This window comes from Arachis duranensis, chromosome 7 (genome assembly GCF_000817695.3).
Source record: "Arachis duranensis cultivar V14167 chromosome 7, aradu.V14167.gnm2.J7QH, whole genome shotgun sequence".
NCBI lineage: Eukaryota > Viridiplantae > Streptophyta > Magnoliopsida > Fabales > Fabaceae > Arachis > Arachis duranensis.
The window spans coordinates 54,993,614-55,008,856 of NC_029778.3; the positions used below are offsets into that span (position 1 = coordinate 54,993,614).

General features: G+C 35.8%; 2 protein-coding genes across 2 annotated transcripts; both read left to right on the forward strand.

The window, feature by feature from the left end:
* Window positions 1-7,255: 7,255 nt before the first annotated feature.
* Window positions 7,256-7,723, forward strand: LOC107459082 (uncharacterized). Its single transcript, XM_016077296.1, has one exon. It carries the CDS (start codon window positions 7,256-7,258, stop codon window positions 7,721-7,723), a length of 468 nt encoding a protein of 155 aa, XP_015932782.1.
* A 1,080-nt stretch (window positions 7,724-8,803) lies between these two features.
* On the forward strand, window positions 8,804-13,757 carry LOC107459116 (chlorophyllide a oxygenase, chloroplastic). The gene is made up of 9 exons (XM_016077325.3): window positions 8,804-8,969; window positions 9,649-9,873; window positions 10,241-10,345; window positions 10,478-10,753; window positions 11,114-11,261; window positions 11,465-11,649; window positions 11,755-11,867; window positions 12,384-12,678; window positions 13,178-13,757. The coding sequence occupies exons 1-9, from the start codon at window positions 8,895-8,897 to the stop codon at window positions 13,340-13,342; spliced, it is 1,587 nt and encodes a 528-aa protein (XP_015932811.1). The 5' UTR covers window positions 8,804-8,894; the 3' UTR covers window positions 13,343-13,757.
* The last annotated feature ends 1,486 nt before the right edge of the window (window positions 13,758-15,243 follow it).

Consider the following 15,243-nt stretch of genomic DNA (forward strand, 5'->3'; position numbering starts at 1 on the left):
AAGATGACCATAGCTTGCTTCATACCAACAATCTCTGTGGGATCGACCCTTACTCACGTAAGGTATTACTTGGACGACCCAGTACACTTGCTGGTTAGTTGTGCGGAGTTGTGATAAAGTGTGATTCACGTTTGATAGCACCAAGTCTTTGGAGCCATTATTGATGATCACAATTGCGTCCACCAAAGATCATACCGTGGTGGGTTGTCTCCCACCTAGCACTTTTAGTTATTATCCTTAAGTTGGACATTGGATGAGCTCCCTATTATGGTGGCTTATGCTTGAACTTGTCCAAGAATCTCCACCAATGTTTGTGCTTCCAGTAACATCCGGGGTCCCAAATTAGACACATAAAGTCTTCAAGCAAGTTGAAGTAAGTGACAAGGCCCCAAAAGTGTTGGTTGCTAGAATGAATTCTGGCGTACCAAACCTTGCTCTTGCACCCGTCTTCTTGTTGATCATCATAATTGCATCCGGGTGGTAAGCAATCTGAATTCTCACTAAGGTATCCAATGAGCTTCTTAGACCCATACAATTTAGTATTCTTCCAACCATGATAATTCAGCCGTGAGCTTCCTACTACAATGAACCTAGGATTGTGTTGCTAACCACTAACCATCTCCCTTTTACTCTTATAGCCACAAAGAGCTCTAAGTTGCTCATCTGTCTCAAGTAAAGCATATTCAAGTGGGCTAATTAAGCTTAGAGATGAGAGATTTACCCACTTGAACAAAGGGATGGATGGTGATGGCTTTGGGGGAGAGGTCTCCAACAACCTTGGCAAGGTGATCTCCAGCTCCATTCCCATGGGCTCTTCTTTGACAACTTCCACCTCTTTGCAAGCTTCTTCAATATCAACCTCTTCTTCTTGGTAGCTTTCTTCCAATTTGATCTCTTCTTCATTGTTCACCAAGGGCATGGGAGGTTGTGATTCTTCTTCTTTAATCTCCATGTCAAGTCCAATGGGAGAGGATTCAAATGTAGATAAGAATTCATCAATGATTGAATCCATCTCTTGATCATCCCCTTCAAAGTCTTCAACCATGATATGCCTTGGAGGTTGTACACCCTCCTCAACATCAAATTCAAACTTCTTAGAAGGGGGCTCTATGACTGGGCTTTCCCATGGACGTTTCGCATCTCCTAAGTCTTCGACCACTTCTTCCTCTTCAACGATTATAGCTTCCTCCAATTGTTCCAATACAAAGTCATGCTGCTCATTATCCACTGGAGTTTCTAGCTTCTCCTTCATGCTGCGTTCTTCAGTAGATTCTCCACATGAAGCCATGGGGTTCCTTGAGTGTTCAAACGTTGGGAAGCTAATTGGTTTATCGCTTGCTCCAGTTGATGAAGAGTTGCATGAAGTCAATCCGTTGTTTCCTTGAGACGATCCTTTGATTCTTGTTGCGCTCGGCTATCATAAGTAGGATCATAGTGCTCTTGGATTGATGGATATGGACATGGTGTATATTGAGGTTGTGGTTCTAAGTATGGCTCATAAGGTGGTTGGTATGGTGGATATGGGTTAGCGTCATATGGAGGTGTTTGGTTGTAGGGGGCTTGTGAGTATGGTGGTTCAAAGGTATGTTGGGGAGGCGGTTCATAAGCATATGGTGGGCCTTGTTGGTAACTACAAGGGGGTCCACCATATTCATCATCTTGGTACGCTCCCTAGAATGGCTCTTGACCATAGTAATTTGGTGGAGGTGGGTTGTCACAAAAGGGTCCACCATAACCATTGTCTTGGTATGCATCACAAAATGGTTGTTGGTTATAGCGCATTGGAGGGGGTTGTTGCCAAGAGGGTTGATCAAATCCTTGTGACTCCTCCCATCTTTGATTCTTCCAACCTTGATGCATATTCTCATTATAGCTTCCATTCCTTACAACAACATTGGAACCAAACCTGAAACCAGAGCGGTGAGAATTCATAGTAGCTAAAGAAAATAAAAACTAATAAAAATTAATGAAAATAAACTCCAAAAACTAGAAACACTAACAAAGAAACGAAAAAGCAAATATTTACAATAACCAATAATAAGGCACACGTTTGCAATTCCCCGGCAACGGCGCCATTTTGACGAGAGGACTTTTGCCGGTAAAGAATTTCATAAAAATAATCACGTTGTAAGTATAGTTTCTAAACCAGCAAAGAATCCTTTCGTATAAAAATTTTGTTGTCACAAGTAACAAAACCCCTAAAAAGTAATAACCAAAGTATTTAAACCTCAGGTCGTCTCTCAAGGAATTGCAGGGAGGTATGATTTATTATTGGTTATGGAAAAGTATCTTTTGGATTTTTTGAAAGGTTTGAACAAGGAATTTAGATGGCAAGAAAATAAATTAATAACTAGAAAAACTCTTGGCAAGGTATGACATCTGGAAATCCCATCCTACTTATCCTTATCAGTTGTGATGAGAATTGTTTATTGCTCCCACTTAGTTAACCCTTACTAAATAAAGGAAAGTCAAGTGGACTAATCAGTTTGATTCCTCAAATCCTAGTCAACTCCTATGGAAAGACTAGCATTAGAGGGATCCAAATCAATCAGCAAATTCCAATTTTCAATCAGCACCGAGTTTGATAACTCAAGTGTCACCAATTACTCAAACAAAGCCAAAGGGGGAAAAATCCAAATTATTTATATCATAATAAAAGAAAGCAATCATAAATCTGAAATACCTCAAATTATATTAAATATAAAATCAAATCTAACATGAGAAATCATAAATCAAAGTAATAGAATAAATAAAAATAGAAGAGAAACCAAAGTAAAGGAACATTGAACCTGGAATGAAGAAGAAGTAAACCTAACCTAAGAGAAATCCTAAATCCTAAAACCTAAGAGAGAGAAGAGAGGCCCTCTCTCTAGAAAACTACATCTAAAACCTAAATTATGAATAATGAATGTTTGTCTCTTGAGTCTCTGCATGTTCCCTTGCTTTAGTCTGTGTTTCTGGGCTGAAAACTGGGTCAAAACACGGCCCAAAATCGCCCCCAGTGTTTTCTATTAATTCTGCAGATCGCGCATGTCACGCGTACGCGTCAGTCACGTGTTCGCATCGCTGGTCGTTTTGGCGTGTCACGCGTTCGCGTCAAGCACGCGCTCGCGTCATATTGCAAAACTCCAATCCACGCGTACGCATCAGAAACGCGCACACGTCACTGCAATTTTCTCCATGTCACACGCACGCGTGAGCCATGCGTGCACTCGCTGGTTATCTCCTTAGTTTCTTGTGTTCCTTCCATTTTTTGCAAGCTTCCTCTCCATCCTCTAAGCCATTCCTGCCCTATAAAGCTTGAAACACTTAACACACAGATCACGGCATCGAATGGTATAAAGGAGAATTAAAATACACAAATTAAATACTTCTAGGAAGCAAGTTTTCAACCATAGATCAAGACTAAGAAGGAGTTGTGAAGCCATGCAAATCATATGAATAAGTGGGTAAAGACTTGATAAAAACTACTCAATTAAACACAAGATAAACCATAAAATAGTGGTTTATCACTCTTAATGAGCTCATTCAGCTTCATTCTAAAGGAGATCAAAAAAGTATTTATTTCCTGAAAAATATAAGGACATTTAATTCAATGTTTTGTTTTACATCAATGGCCTAAAAAATTGACCGTGGGTGAACAATGGGACCGCTCCTCCAATTTTTAAACTCGGGCCTGTGACCAACATTTGCCCAACTATATATCTATGACACAGAAAATGATATTGATAATCGGATAGGCACACTTCGATAATTTCATGCAACCAATCAACACATTTTAGTTATTTTTTATCTGTGAGAGAGAATAACATAAATTTTATTGAATTTTTTTGTACAGTTCCAATGAAGCTATAAATGAGCAAGATAGGAAAATTGTTACAATATTAAGAAACATGCTAGACAAATACAATATTTTGATAAAGAGATTTCGCTGTCCAAGGGATAGGTACCAATAGGAAAATTGCACAAACATAAAGTTTAAGTTGATTAGTAAAAGAACTACAGATGGCAGGACATACAACTTGCCATCCGCATCTGAAGTGCCTGCATTGATTGTTGGTGATGTCAAGCAACTAAGCAAAGATAGAGATATTATTATAGAGAGTCAAACTAGAAAATTCTAACGTATTGATGTTTTTCACCCATCTTATTTAGCCTTGCAGTATTCATTGTTGTTTTTGTATGGGGATGATGGGTTTTGTTTGTTTATTGCAATATTAGATTCTGTCTCTGCTAGGCCTACAAATTAGAACAAAACAATCACTTTACGATAATTCTTTGCTTTTTGACTACAAAAAAGGACGGGTGAATCTCCGTTAATTCTAATATCAAAGAAGATTATTCCAATAGTTTCTGGTGGATGCCTACACAATGGTAGAATCAGAGAGGTTAAATTTCTTTAGGTGTAAACAACCACAGTTGAGGGTTGATAAATACAAATGTCTGCGCAAAAGTCTTATAAACGGAGATGTAGATGCTGCAAGGCTTGGCAAACTTTCCAGTACTTTTACCGGTGGACCTAAGTACATGATGAATAATTGCAAAGATGCATTTGTAATTTACAGATATGCAGGATATCCTAACTATTTTATCACTATGACTTGTATCCTTAAATGGGATGAGATAAAAAGAGAAGTGACTCCCATTGGATTGAAGGCAGAAGACTACCCTGATATATTATGTTGAGTTTTCAAAATCAAGTTTGATGGTTTGATTGATGGCCTAAAATAGGAAAAAATCTTTGACAAAATTTTGGGATGTAAATCTATGTTTATGTGACACCTTATTAAAATCTTATGTTGTCATGTTTTACTCATTTGTCTTTTTTCAATTTTCAAATTTTTGCACTATAGAATTTCAAAAGAGAGGGCTTCTCTGCATGCACATATCCTTTTATTAATGAGTAACGAGTTCAAGCCACAAACATCAGATGACATAGACAAATATATAACAGTTGAGATTCCTGAAGAAAATGAAAGGCCAAATCTACACAGATCTATTCAAAATTACATGGTACATGGTCCTTGTAGTCCGTACAACAAGAATTAACCTTGCATGAAGAATGGATCATGTTCAAAGTTTTATCCCAAAGAGTTTAGGCAGAAAATACTCATTAATGAAGCCGGATTTCCCAATATAGGCATACTGATAACGCTCGAACTGCGAAAAAAGGGAATGTGTACTAGACAATAAGTTTATTGTGCCGTATAATCTAAAATTGTTGCTCAAGTTCGAGTGCCACATAAATGTGGAATACACATGCTAAACAAGTTCTATTAAGTATCTATTTAAGTATGTACACAAGGGTAATGATCGCATAATGGCTATCCTATACAATGCTGGTGATTCATCAGAAGCCACACAAGTTGTTGACGAAATTAGAAATTACTATGATTGTAGGTACATTTCGGTGAGTGAGACAGTCTGGCGTTTATTTGGATACAAAATTCAAGAGAAAGAACCATTTGTGATTAGACTTCCATTCCATTTGGAGGATGAGCAACCTGTGGTTTATAGTGAAACTTCTAATGTGAATGATATTGTCGAAAGAGCAGTATCTCACAAATCCATATTTTTGGGATGGATGGAAGCAAACATGTCATATCCCTATACTCGAAGTCTGACTTATACTGAGTTTCCAACCAAGTTTGTTTGGAAGGACAATGCTTCAAAGTGGTTTTCTCGAGAGCAAGGCTTTGCAATCGGAAGGTTGACTCATGTACCTGCAGGTAATAATGAGTTTATATTCAATTTTGATCTTATTTATTTGATGATTTGAATTTAAAATCTTAACAACATATACCCCACGTCTATTTTATTTGATTTATCTATACTAGAAAATAAATGTTCAAATAACTTTCAACAGTTATAATCTATACTCTATATATTATGCAAGTCTAGAATTATTCTCTATTTTTTAGAAAAAAATAATTTTATACGCATGTGTAGCTACATAATAATTGAAATCTCGTAGCCTAATCCATTTAGCAACTTAAAAGTGGAATTTTAACCAAATTTTTTGCAGCAAATACCAAAGAATATTACCAATGGCTTCTCTTGAATAATCTTAGAGGATGTATGAATTTTCGAGATATAAAAACAGTAGGAGGAATAATTTATGCTACTTATAGAGATGCATGCTTCGCTCTTGGACTCTTGCAAGATGATAGAGAATTCATGGATGCAATTAAGGAAGCAAGCTCGTGGGCCTCAGGATCATATGTTAGGAGGTTATTTGTCATTCTATTAATATCCAACAATATCTCAAGACCAGAACATGTCTGGGATAGATGTTGGCATGAACTCTCAGATGATATTTTGTATCGACAAAGAACCGTGATGAACATGAGGGGTGAGTTTTTATTAATTGCAATTATAAAAGTCCTTCATTATTGATAATATTTTTAGTTTAATTGAGTTTTTAAAGTATCGTATAATATGCAGAGTTAACCATGTCAAATGATAAGATTAAGCATAGAGTTAACCATGTCAAATGATAAGATTAAGCAGTTGTGCTTAATGGATATAAACAAGATCTTACATTCCTATGGTAAAACCTTTAAATACTATCCTCCTTTGCCTTTAGCAACTGAAGTTGATAGTTCTTTGTTAACTGAAAGGGTTATCAGGGAAGAGCTAAACTTTAACAGGGATGAGTTAAAGAAAAATGCCTCAGACATATTAGCCATCACAACACCTGAGTAGAAATATACATTCGATAAAATTGTTACAGCTGTGTATTATGATAAAAGGGGTTTTTTCTTTGTGTATGGTCATGGGGGTACTGGAAAAATATTTTTCTAGAACCTTATGTCCGCTAAGATTCGCTCAAGGGGTGATATTGTGTTAAACGTTCTTCAAGTGGTATTGCATCTTTACTTCTTTCCAATGGAAGAACGACATACTCAAGGTTCAAAATATCGCTGAATATAACTGAGGGTTCTGTATGTAACATCAAACCTGGTTTTTCTCAAGCAATACTACTGTTGAAAGCCAAACTTATAATTTGGGATGAGGCTCCAATGGTTAGTAGATACTGCTATGAAGCACTTGATAAATGCTTGGGTGATATCATAAGGTTTTCTCTAACATATAACAAAAATTTGTCCTTTGGAGAAAATTAGTTGTATTAGGTGGAGACTTTAGACAAATCCTTCCTGTCATTCCACGAGGATCGAGACAAGATATCATTCATTCAACCGTGAATTCGTCTTACCTTTGAAAGTTTTGTCAGGTGATGAAACTAACAAAAAATATGAGACTCTCTATAGGGACAACTGCTTTAGATTATGATGAGACAAAGCAATTTGGTGAGTGGTTATTGAAAGTTAGTGATGATCTAATAGGTGACAATATAGATGGTGAAACTGAGATATGTCTTCCAGAAGATATTGTTATTCCTTCTTCGGACCAAACATTTGATGAGTCGGTTCATTTTTCTTATCCAAATATTTTAGAAAACATGTCTTCAAATGATTTTTTCAAAGCAAGAACTATACTAGTTCCGACGCTTGACATCGTTGAAAAGGTCAACAACCATCTAATGGCTATCATTCTTGGAGGGGAAAAATTATATCTTAGTTCGGATTTAATATGTATGGATAAAGGGAATATGGAGAATCAACTAGATCTCTATGGTCCTGAATTACTGAATAGCATAAATTGTTCTGGTTTTCCTTTACATAAATTAATACTCATGGTTGGTGTTCCGGCATGTTTATGAGAAATATTGACCAATCCAGTGGTGTTTGTAATGGCACAAGGTTACAAGTTAGGAAGCTTGGAAATCATGTCATAGAATGTGAAGTCTTAACGGGTAATAACATTGGTCATATTGATTTGATTCCAAGAATGAATATGGTACCAACAAATGAAACTGTCCCAATTAGATTTCAACGAAGACAATTCCCCATAAATAGTATCGTTTGCTATGACAATTAATAAGTCTTAGGGATAAACTTTATCTGATGTTGGATTGTACTTGTCCAAACCAATTTTTACACATGACCAACTATATGTAGCACTTTCAAGAGTTAAGAGTAAGAGATATTTAAAAGTTTTACTTATGAATCACATAGAAATGTAGCAAATTCAACCATCAATATTGTTTATAAAAAATTCTTTAAAAAAATAGATTATAATGTAAATATTTTAATTTTATTTTAAATTATGTATTGAGAAAAATATATAATTATTTCACTTAAAAAAATATAAAATGATAATTACTCAATATTTTTAAGTTAAACTTTAATTTTGANATACATTAGTTTTTTATAATAATAAATGTTAGCTAATTTTGTAGTATAAACAATATTTTTGTACATAATATATTGTCATATATATTGCACCAACTTTCATATAAATTGTTATTTTTTCATTAAAAAATTTAGTGCTAAATAAAATAAAATTATAACCGTTAAAAATTCAGACAAAATTACGCTACGATCTCAATACAATCTTTGAAAACCATTTTTGTCATAAACCCAATCTTTAGAGGAATTAAAATGAAGTTTATATAAAAGCTTTTTAAGGAAAAGAAAAATTGAAAAAAATAAAAAATTCAGAGATAAAGGGACAATAGACTGAGCGCCGAGAGGATAGAGAAGATATCTTCCCAATCCGAGCTGGCAACGTGTGATGGACCCACATTTTCAAGATACTATGAGAACCCCAAACAGCTGTGTGGACGTAGCTGCTGCCAAATAGAAACCAATGTGGAAACGCACTGCCACGTGGCGCACCGAGGGAGGCAAACTGAGATCGCGCGAAACACCAACCTCTTATCAACAAAACAAAATCCTAGCTCAAAGTTGAATCTCGGTCATTAATGTTTCCTTTCGTTTTCTCCTTCTCTTTCTTTCTCTCTCTTTCTGTTTTCTAAACCTTGCACCGCCATGAACGCCATAGCAACTGCTTCAGCTCTCACTCTGCCAATCTTCTGTAGAACAGCCAAACTTGACAGCAAAAAGGTATGCTTTATTTTATTTTATTTTTTGTAATTTGATTTTGAATTTGAATTTTTTCTTTTGTTTTGCTACTGGCTTTGTACTTTTTTGGTGCTTGTTCTTGAAAATGAAACTAGTCTTTAAAATCTTAAACGAGGTGAAGTTAATTTTAGAAGGTTGCATACTAGACAAGTAGAGGGAAACTTGTTGGGGGAGACTAAACTACACAAAGATTCATGTTAGTTTTTTGTTTTATTTTAATTTTTGGCATGCGATATTGGCGAGAGGTATGTGTGGTATATGCATTATTTCAATCTTTATTGCTGTTATGTAAAAAGGAAATTTCAAAAAAAAAAAATTAGCATGCTGTACTTGTCGTTTTCCCTGTATTTGCCATTGATTACAATTTTCTGATAGCTTTGGCGAAGAATTTGTTGAGGAATCCAGAAATAGAAAGATTTCAAGTACTTTTACTATTTTCAATGCAATTTTTTTTCTTATGGTTCCTTAATCAGTGCCATTATGGGCACTAAAAAGATAACAAATAAAAAATAAATGTTATACCTCTGTAGAAGCTCATTTTGCTGCTGTGTATGAGCTATAGAAAGTTTCTTCTCTGTAAATGCTACAATTTACGGCCTCTTATTTGTAGCTGAGGGAATAATAAGTAGCTTAAATTTCAGTTGGTATATAAAATTTTCAGGGTTTGAAAGGTAAATTCAGCGTGCTTGCTGTATTCGGAGAAGTAGAAAAGAAGAATGCATGGAGTGCAATCTTTGACGTGGAGGATCCGAGATCAAAAGTCCCACATTATAAAGGAAAGTTTTTGGATGTATATCAAGCCTTAGAAGTGGCAAGATATGATCTTCAGTACTGTGATTGGCGAGCTCGGCAAGATGTGCTTACCATCATGCTCCTCCATGAAAAGGTTCCAGTAGTTCACTTATATTATTCTATATACTTTAGAACTAGATTAAATCCCCTATTCATCCTCACCAAAAACATGAGGGACAAAGTAGTCTTTTAGGAGTTGAAACCGTCGTCCGTGAGAGACAAGTTTGTTACCTTTTTCCAGATAGTGAGAGACAAATTCGTCGTTTGAAATTTGTCATTTGAAATCACAAGCTATGGTTTTGTCTTTCTTGTTTTTTGCCAAGGAAGAAATTAAAAGTCTACAGTTTTATTGAAATTTGATGCTTGAAAGGATTATGGCATTTTTTATGTAAATATTGTGAGATTTTGGATAAACCTTGCCATTGGCATGCTGACAATGTCTCCATAAAATATTGGTGTAGGTAGTGGAAGTTCTTAATCCTCTAGCACGCGAATACAAATCAATTGGCACAATGAAAAAGGAGCTAGCAGAGTTGCAAGATGAATTAGCAGAAGCACACAGACAGGTATAAGATGTTAGCAACAAGAGAAAAGTTAGCACAGCTTGAAATTTAGATGCCTTTTGAGCATCAATTTGCTAGGATCTTGTCCATTATATATTAATCTGTTATTTGTTTATTGGAAATGAATAAACCCAGGTCCATGTATCTGAAGCAAGGGTTTCAACTGCTTTAGAAAAACTAGCTTTCATGGAAGAATTAGTAAATGATAGGCTGCTTCAAAGTAGAAGCACAACAGAAGTTTCCGAGGCATCTTCTTCGCCGAGTACATCTGCGAAATCTTTCAATGAAGAAAAGAAAAGGCCGCCCCGAAAAAGCTTGAATGTATCAGGTCCGGTTCAGTCATTCCATCCCAACTTGAAGAATTTCTGGTATCCTGTTGCTTTCACTACTGACCTAAAACATGATACCATGGTAAGTCCATAAGTTCCATATACACTAAAAACAATATCATATATTAGGTTTATTTTTGTGCAATATATTTCAATCATTAAGCACGATTGGAAATTATAATGATTGATGTCAGAAATAGTTTTTCATCACATAACAGTAAAGCATTTGGAAAATCCTGCGATATTTCTGTTTATATTTTCCGTTTTCTTTTCAATTTACAAGGGAATTGAACTCAAGTTTTATACTCAAATTGCATTCCATTTAGCTACCCTAGTCTATCCCACTCTGATCTGAATGGGAAGTCTTTCAAGTAGTGTTGTGTATCCCCCACTAATCTGAACGGTAAGTCTTACAAGTAGTGTTGCTTCTTTTCTATGTCAGATCCCTATAGAATGTTTTGAGGAACCATGGGTTATCTTCAGAGGGAAAGATGGGAAACCTGGATGCGTTCAGAATACCTGCGCACACAGATCATGTCCTCTACACCTTGGTTCTGTAAATGAGGGTCGTATCCAATGTCCCTATCATGGTTAGTGGTCACTGAGGAAAAATGAATATTTATGCCATTTATTTAGATCACTTGTTGTTTACTAACTTGATTACATCCTAGAAATTATATGCTCTTTTCCTGTTTCGCATAATATATGGGACAAAATATCACATGACATGACCAACCTATTTATGTGCTTTAAAGTTGATGGATTCTTAAATCACATAATGGTTGGATATCAGGTTGGGAGTACACCACCACTGGAAAATGTGAGAAAATGCCATCCACTCGACTGCTTAATGTGAAGATAAAGTCAGTTCCATGTTTCGAAAAAGAGGGTATGATCTGGATTTGGCCTGGCAATGACCCCCCATCAGCCACACTTCCATCTTTATTACCTCCTCCTGGGTTCCAAGTTCATGCCGAGGTATGATGTCAGTTTGATGTATATCCCATTATGTATTGAGATGCAATAAGCAAGAATTCTGATTTTTTAATTAACAAGACTTGATGTGTTTATCTTATGTGGCAGATTGTCATGGAACTTCCAATTGAACATGGGTTACTTTTGGACAACCTTTTGGATCTCGCACATGCCCCGTTCACACACACTTCAACCTTTGCTAAGGGATGGAGTGTCCCAAGGTTTGTTTATAATTTATATACCCTTACAACTAATAGCAATTGTCAAGAGGTAACAAGTGAACGATAAAAGTGATGAAAGAATCAAAATGCCTTCCAGGATGTAATAGCTCAACTCATTTCAACAAATAGATCAAAAAACACCTTTCCTTTCTCCAATTTTACTTAGACTCTTTGGTCTCTAGAAAACACTGCTCAAAAAAGGGAGGAAAAATATAAAGCGAATAATATAAAGAAATGAAATTTTCGTCCTTCGCAAGGATCCGATAACCGAGACTAGTTGTTGCTCCTAAAATTATTTAACCTGTATTGTCAATGCTTTCTCTTGGAAACTTCATTGCAATGTGCTGGAGTGTAATTTTTCATGGGTCGAGGCCTTGTTATCTTGTATAGTCAAGATGCCATGCTTCCATACTTGAATTATGGGCAAACTGAGTGGTTAAGCTTTTTAATTATTACTCACCGCTTTTTCTAGTCAAATATATTTCTGAGTCAATTTGTTTTAATTTGAAATTACAGCTTGGTGAAATTTTTGACACCTGGATCTGGTCTGCAAGGGTACTGGGATCCCTATCCAATTGATATGGAATTTCGGCCACCTTGCATGGTTCTATCGACGATTGGAATTTCAAAGCCTGGGAAACTCGAGGGACAAAACACCAGTCAATGCGCCACACATCTGCACCAACTTCATGTTTGCTTACCATCATCAAAACAAAAAACAAGACTACTGTACAGAATGTCGCTGGATTTTGCTCCTTTTCTAAAGCATGTTCCTTTTATGCAATATCTATGGAAGCATTTTGCAGAACAGGTAAGAGTGCTTCTCAAATCTTTAATAGTTAATCATGTTTGAGCCAGATAGACAGAATTAATTCCCTAATGGGACAAAAATAGATTTTATCATGGAAGTCCTTATACTTTGTGGTATTTAAGGTCCAAAAGGATGCAACAAAAATATGGAACTAGTATGTAGTATTTATGTATGACATTCCAAAACACAATTCTCTGCTTATAAATCACAATTGATCGAATTCCTTTCGGAAAAAAAATTAATAAATTGGTGATTGAATTCTTTTTTTGGGGGGGAAAAAAGGAAAAAGGAAAAAACTATTGGTTAGAGAAGCATTCATTCCAGGGAAACAAATAGGTTCTTAATTATTAACTTTTTCGGTTTTCTTCTACACTAATGGACTATGGCTATTTATGTACGCAAGCAATTTACACAATGCATGATTAATTTTTCCATCTACTGTTCTGATTAATCTTAGTTTTAACTTTGCTTGCTGATCTGTTGATATTTCTCATTCAAGGTTTTAAATGAGGATCTACGGTTAGTGCTGGGTCAGCAAGAGCGGATGAACAGTGGTGCAAATGTATGGAATTGGCCGGTATCGTATGACAAGCTTGGGGTAAGGTACAGAATATGGCGAGATGCCGTGGAGCGAGGAGCGAAACAGCTACCCTTTAGTAGATAGACCTATAATAACAAGTTAAACTAAGCATTATTAATCTAAAAGTCAGGGATGCTTCTTAGATCCACAACATGGATACTTTTTCTCTCTTTTAATGTCAAGGCTCTTGGACAACTCTGCATCAAAAAAGGCCTTTAAGGTGATACTGTCGGCTGCTGTCTCCTCCATCAACATCAAAAAGGCCATCCGGGAACTGTTAAAATTGTTCAGAGGTTGTCTTTCTAAAATGGCAGGACTGTGTACCGTTGAGTCTTGACCGACCTTTTCTTTTGGAGTTTTGTACAGTATCAAATCCATTTTTCTCCTCTGATATATCTTCACCATTTCAGATGGTGCCTTTATCTCACACCCTTTGTTAATAAAGGGTTTGTACTTTGTTGTATGAAACATCATTTTAGTCCAATATTAATTCAGAATACATGATTGTTTTGGGGGCTAAAGAATTTTAATATGGAAAAAAGAGGTGAGCTTTACTTGGAAATGGAGTTTTTTTTGTGTATATATAGGTGGGTAGACGTTGGAGAGATTGCGTGCTAACTTAGTACACAGCATCCATGATTGACACATGGCGGGCAACCTTAGTACACAGCACTCTGCGTGTTGGACACGTGTTAGGCATGGAGGCAACACACATCCTATGTGTTGGACAAGTGGCAGATGCTGGTTGGATGGCTTTGCAATAGGAGCTCATTATCATTTTACTACATTGCAAGAGAGGTGTTTTCCTCTACTGTTGGTGTCATGGAGCGCACTGCAAATATAGTAGTTTACCACAACGGTGAGGTTATACTTAATACGTATGAGGACGCGAGTTTTGCTTGTGAGAGCACATTTTCGTTTGTAGTTCTGTATACTATAACGTTTGCAGAACTACAATACGGGCTCTGTTAGAGCATATAGAGTGATATTTTAAAGAGAATGAGCAACATTCTCTATCGGAGTCCAATTATTGTATTTTGCGGCCTGGTATTGTTTGAGATTATGCCGATCGTGGACGAAACAAGTATTCAGCGGATGTTTCATATTCACCAGCAAACTCAGGTGCAACATATGAAGCCGATGATGAGGACGAGGAGCTCGATGGAGGAGGTGGGGCAGTCACAGAAACTTTAGTGGTTCCACCCGTAGTTAGTCAACCGATCGACGTTCCACCTTTTATGGTAGCTTGGATCTTGATGCCTATGCATGCACCGGAGTTTTCCGAATATGCGAACATAGGTACATGAGACAGTGGGTAGTATGTTTTCTTAATTTTGTTTTGATGGATCAACCGTTCACAACCTCTCCATCAATTGATAGGCCAAATATGTGTAACACGTTCTCCAGTGTCACTGTAATCCCACCGGTTGGCAATACGAAGGAATGAGTCTTTGGCCTCCACCTTTCCACAAGAACAAATACTAAGGTGAAATGTCCTCTGATCTGTCCTACTTTTGATACATGGTAGAATCCCGTTATTTGTAAAGTCTGGTCAACCGTCAAATGTCACGTATCTGACTTATCAAGCTTATGGGACAAAATATTTCTGTTAATCTGATATAGGACAACCAAAAACATAAAGCAGCAAAATTATAATATAATATATTAAATATTAAATTAAAAATTAACTTCACTTTCATAAAAGAAAATAAAAACTACTTATGCAACTTAAAATACAGTAATAATTTTATAACAGAAAATAAATATATAATTACAAAAAATTCAAAAAAAATGGCTTATATTATTTATTAAGTTTACATATTACTTGATAAATTAAAATGATATTATTTCTAATTAATAGTAACATCATAATAGAATAGCTGATAAAAAAATTGAAAAAACTATCTTATTAAATAATTTCAATAAAAAAATTTGTAAATTTGTTAATTCACTACAACTGCTAATAATAATATTAATTCAAATAA

What these genes read in the sequence shown, in the direction of transcription:
- LOC107459082 (XM_016077296.1), top strand. Translation starts at nt 7,256, where the DNA reads ATGAGACTCTCTATAGGGACAACTGCTTTAGATTATGATGAGACAAAG.
- LOC107459116 (XM_016077325.3), top strand. Translation starts at nt 8,895, where the DNA reads ATGAACGCCATAGCAACTGCTTCAGCTCTCACTCTGCCAATCTTCTGT. An exon ending in TCATGCTCCTCCATGAAAAG is followed by an intron (nt 9,874 to 10,240) that starts GTTCCAGTAGTT and finishes ATATTGGTGTAG; the next exon opens with GTAGTGGAAGTTCTTAATCC. An exon ending in GGTTCCAAGTTCATGCCGAG is followed by an intron (nt 11,650 to 11,754) that starts GTATGATGTCAG and finishes CTTATGTGGCAG; the next exon opens with ATTGTCATGGAACTTCCAAT.